Source organism: Thecamonas trahens (genome assembly GCF_000142905.1).
Source record: "Thecamonas trahens ATCC 50062 unplaced genomic scaffold supercont1.10, whole genome shotgun sequence".
NCBI lineage: Eukaryota > Apusomonadida > Apusomonadidae > Thecamonas > Thecamonas trahens.
In genome coordinates, this window is record NW_013657670.1 from 332,462 (window position 1) to 337,046 (window position 4,585).

General features: G+C 66.2%; 2 protein-coding genes across 2 annotated transcripts in view; one reads left to right on the plus strand and one right to left on the minus strand.

Moving 5' to 3' along the window:
- Positions 1-3,083, plus strand: part of AMSG_02802 (uncharacterized protein) — a gene marked incomplete at its 5' end in the record, with an annotated part of 3,412 nt that extends 329 nt beyond the window's left edge. Inside the window, one exon of the mRNA XM_013905189.1 lies at positions 50-3,083. Coding sequence (XP_013760643.1) covers positions 50-2,879 — 2,830 coding nt within the window. The 3' untranslated portion in view covers positions 2,880-3,083. The remainder of the gene's footprint in view (positions 1-49) is intronic.
- AMSG_02803 (uncharacterized protein) lies at positions 2,933-4,311 on the minus strand. The gene is made up of 2 exons (XM_013905190.1): positions 3,008-4,311; positions 2,933-2,978 (listed from the first exon to the last, which is right to left on the minus strand). Exons 1-2 carry the CDS (start codon positions 4,270-4,272, stop codon positions 2,957-2,959), a joined length of 1,287 nt encoding a protein of 428 aa, XP_013760644.1. The 5' UTR covers positions 4,273-4,311; the 3' UTR covers positions 2,933-2,956.
- Positions 4,312-4,585: the final 274 nt, after the last annotated feature.

Consider the following 4,585-nt stretch of genomic DNA (forward strand, 5'->3'; position numbering starts at 1 on the left):
ACCCCCCCCCCCCCACCCCACAGGCACTGAAAGCTATTGCCCTGACCAGACTCTCGCGGCAGGAGGAGGCTTTGGTGTGTGCTCGGTCTGTGGCGCTCCGTGGGCCGACAGACCCGCATCTGCTCGACTTGCTGAGGCATACCTTCAAGGCCCTCGGCCATACCGCTACTCTGGTCGCGCTCAACGCTCATGCCTTTGCTGCTGATCGCTCATCTGTCAAGCTGGCTGAGAGCTTGCTCAATGCTCAGATTGTCCACGGTGCTTACTCGGACGCTGCTACTACTGCTATGGCTCTCAAGAAGCTCGGGCTCAAGTCGGGCGCAACCGTCTCGACCGTCGCCCGCTGGATCGATGTGGCCACGGCTCGTGCGGCAGAGTCTCGTGGCCTGCCACCGCCCTCAACCTCGGCAACCATCAACGCTCAGCTTGTCCCGCGTCTCCTTCCAGCTCTGGCCTTTGATGATGTTGAGACCGCGCTCTTTGCCGCCAATGCCCTCTCTGACCTCGACCTCCATGCCGAGGCTCTTGATCTCCTCGCTCGGCCGGACGTGGCAGACCTTTTCAAGATCACCGACGAGATTGTGGCGCTGCAGGCTGCTGCTGCTTCCCGAGTCGGCTTTGTCTCGCTCGCAGCGGGCATGTACGCCGCGCTACTCGAGGACTCGCGGGTCGACAACTGGGTCCACGTTGTTGGATATGTCGAGGCCGTCCTGGCCCTGGCTGCTGCTCCCGATGCGAGCCTGCCCGAGGCTTCCCCTGCTGCCGCGCTACTCGAGCGCTATGGCAGCCGCGCGCCGGCGAACCTCGCCGACGCGTACACTTTTGTCGCCCAGCTCGCCGAGTCGTGCCTGGCCGAGGGCGTGACTCGCCGCAACCCATCGATGATGGAGCTTGAGCTGCTGCGGGCAGCATTGATCGCCGGGCGGGTTGATGAGCTTGCAAGTGTCCTGGACGAGCCTGTGCCGGCCCGCATCCTTGTTCTTATTCTCCGCCACTTTGACGCTTTTGCCACCAAGCCGGTCTGCCTCGCAGACCTCTCGCGCTACATCGGCATGGTGGCCGAGCCCGAGGCAGTGGTCGACACGCTTGCTGCCTCTGGCAAGGCCTCGATCGAGTCCGCTGCCGGCTTGCGGGCGACGTTTACGCTCGAGGCGCTGCGCCTTCGGCTCGGACTGGTCGACGGCGTCCAGCGGCTGGGCGTGTGGCTAGGCCACTACGCCGCCGGGCGCGCGCTGCCTGGTGTCAAGCGCGAGCGTGGCGAGCGGCTGCCGTCGGACGACTTTCTCCTTCTTGTGGCGCACGTCCTTGCGCAGCGTGGTGAGGAGCACGACGCCGCGCTGGCGGTTACTGTCCTTGCCAACGGGCTCGAGGCCTCGCCGGACAACTTTGAGCTCCGTGCGCAGCTCATTGCGGCGCTGCTCCGCGCCGGCGTCGCCGGCCCGGTCTTTGATCTCTACGACGAGCTCGAGCTGAAGCACATGCAGCTCGATACGCTCAGCCACATGGTCTTTCCGGCTGCCGCTCGCATGGGCCTCGACGAGCCTGCCGCTCAGCGCCTCTTTGCCATCGTCTCGTTCCACAAGTCGAACGAGATTGACACGCCTGAGCAGATTGTCCGCGCCTTTAGCGACAAGGCCTTTTCGCGCGCGCCCGAGTTTGCCGCGTTCAAGGACAAGCTCGCGTCTTCGCACCAGCGCTCGGTGGCTGAAACCGAGCTTGCTCTCCTCCAGCTCGGCACAGCGCTGAGCTCGACAAGTGCGCTCCGCGACTTTTTCACCGAGCTTGTCATCAACACCGACGAGCCGTACTACGCCGGTCTCCGCAATACCCATGACATGGCTGCGCTCATGCGGTTTGACTGCCTGGTTCTCGGTGGCGAGCCGGACGTTCTCCCGCAGGACGCCGAGTCAGCAAGCCTTGTCCGCACCTCGACTGCCATCATCAAGGCCCAGCGTGCCGGTCTGCATCTTCTTCGTGCCGCGGTCTACGCCTTTGACGCACCGACCGAGCTGCCGGGCATGTGTGCCCGTGCCGCCAAGGCGGCGCTCGCCTCGCTTGCCGGGCCGTCGGGTGGCAAGAAGAAGAAGGGTGGCAAGAAGAAGAAGGGTGGCAAGAAGAAGGCTGCCGCGCCACCCGTGCAGGCCGAGCCTGCGCTGGAGCTGCCGGAAGAGGGCGACGCGCCGATGATGCTCGGCGGCGCCGAGGCCCTCGAGGCAGCCATGGCGGCCTACGCCGGCGCCCTTGATGTCGTCAGTCCGCAGAGCAAGGCCGACGTCCGTGGCGTGAGCGAGATCCTCAATCTTGCTGGCCGTGCCACCCTAGCCATGGTCACCGCCGTTCGCGCCGACGAGCTCACCGCTGAGCTTGCCGGCGACGCCGTGGCGGCGATTGACAGCCTCCGTGCCGCTGTTGCGCAGTCCGAGTGGGCGCTCAAGCTTGCGCCGCAGGTGGAGGACTCGCCGCTCTGGCCGCTGACGGCTGGACCTGCCGTCTACGACTTTGTGCACTACACGTTGGGTGTGGTGGGAGTGCTCGGCTCGCTGTGGGCGACCAAGATGCCGCGCAAGGTCGGCAGGCTCTCCGAGTCGGCGCAGGCAGGCTGGGCCGACATCAAGGCTGCACTTGCGGCTCTGCGCGACGACGCTGCCGATGCCGCCCAGGGCGTCGCCGCCGCCGTCGACTCTGTGCGCAACGCGCCGGACCTTACTGACGCGGACATCCTCCCGGCATCGGTCCGCACCGGCGCTGGGCTCGACTCGGAGCTCTTTCCGGGCGCCACCGCCACTGCGCTCTTTGCCGCCGGTCGCGCTAGCTTTGTTGACGCGATGGCGACCGCAGTCGCCAGCCGCATCCAAAGCCTCGCCTTTACTCTTGGTTGAGGATCAGCGGGGCCAGGACGCCGCGAATGGCCGATGGCCGGCGGGCTCCCTGCCTCCGGTTGTGCGACGTCGGCGAGTCAAACGACGAGATCATCCACCCTTTTGTCGGCGAGAACTCGGTCGGCGACTCGGGAACGGGAACCTGCGGCCGCAGCAGCTTTTTGGCCGGCCTCGTCGTAGGCGGCGACTCGGGAACAAAGACCGACGGTGAAGCCGCAATCGTAAATGAGGCTGTCCGTGGAACAAACGGCGACGCGAGTGTGTACGCGGCACGCGCAGAGTGCGGCGCCGACGGTGAGCTGCTGAGCCGCTGCTTCTTGCGTACCTTGCCCAACAGGCCCGGCAGTGGCGTCTCTTCGCGCGGCGTCTCAAACTGAGCGAACGTCCTCAGCAGATTGGGCGTTGGCGTTGGCATTGCCGGTGCTCGCGACGGCGCTCGTCGTGGACGGTGCGACGGCGAGTCGCTTGATGGACTGCTGGGGCCCGCCGCGTCCGCGGCCTTGATCAGCGCCGCGGTGAACGGGGTGAGGGCGAGTGGCGTGGCGAGCGACATGCCACTTGCGCTCAGCGCTGCGGTTGCAGTCGGCGTCGTCGGCAAGCATAACGCCCCGCTCTGGGTCATCGACATGCCCAGTGAGGCTGAGAGTCGCGAAACAGAGGCCTGCAGTGTGTTGGAGAGCTGTGGCGAGTATGCGGCGGCATACGGTGACGTCGGCTTGCGCGGCGAGGTGATGCGCGCCACGCTCGGCGGCGACGCCTGCAGAGCATCGGCACAGGCCTGTAGGAGCGCCACAATCGCCATCGAGTACGCACCGGTGAGAGGCGGGCCCATCCGGACAACCGTGTCCTCGGTTGTGGACAGTCCGAGGCTATCAAAGGTGGCCATACCGTCGGGAACCCGCGCCGCAGCACGGGCGACGGCGGCAAAGCGGCCGCCGGGCAGGGCGATGACTTTGCCGCTTCCACCAGCAGTGGTCCTCGTGGCGCCTGTCTGAGCAGCGGAGGCTCCCGTCCGTGGGGCGGGAATCACAAACTGGAAGAGCTTGCCCACAAAGAAGGTCTCGACGGCGGTGCGGACAAGGTCCGGGGCGTAGCCTGCGGCAGCGCGGGCAAAGGTCTCTGCCGAGGCGCCAAAGCAGGCGTTGAGCGAGTCGCCAAAGACCACCAGCGTCCTCGGCTGGGGTGAGGCTCCGTCGGTGACGGCAAAGGCCAGGCGGTAGCGATACCACACAGGACACCCGCGCCTTCTACAGCGGCGGCAGTCTGCCCGTGGAGTGCCTCCAGACCCTCCCGTCGTCGTCACCACCGTCTTCCGTCGGCACGCCGTACACGCCGGGTACATCGGACCACCCGCGTACATCACCTTGAGCACCGTCCCTGTCACACGCGGCATGGTGCAGAGAAGAGAGAGAGAAAGGTTTTCGATGTATGGGTTGTGTGGGGGATGAGTGTGGAGGTCACCACCACGTCTCCCGCCAATGAGGGGGTATGGGGGGGGGGCGCCTTGTCCGTAAAAAGGTCGTGGTTTGCGTCGGTCGCCCGCCCACCCGCCAACCGCCGGCCGACTGGTCACCTGCCACCGCTGCAGCAGACGGGCAGCACGGGATGATGACATCATGACGCGACAAGCAGCAGGAAAGGGATTGTGCGTGTGCGCGTGTGTGTGAAAGGGGGGGCGGGCACCCACCTCACTCCCTCCCTCTCGT

Excerpts from the sequence above, each read along its gene's own strand:
- AMSG_02803 (XM_013905190.1), bottom strand. The coding sequence starts at position 4,272 with ATGCCGCGTGTGACAGGGACGGTGCTCAAGGTGATGTACGCGGGTGGT. Across the intron at positions 2,979-3,007 it reads CCGCAGGTTCCCGTTCCCGA|GGTGGATGATCTCGTCGTTT; the intron begins GTCGCCGACCGA and ends CGCCGACAAAAG.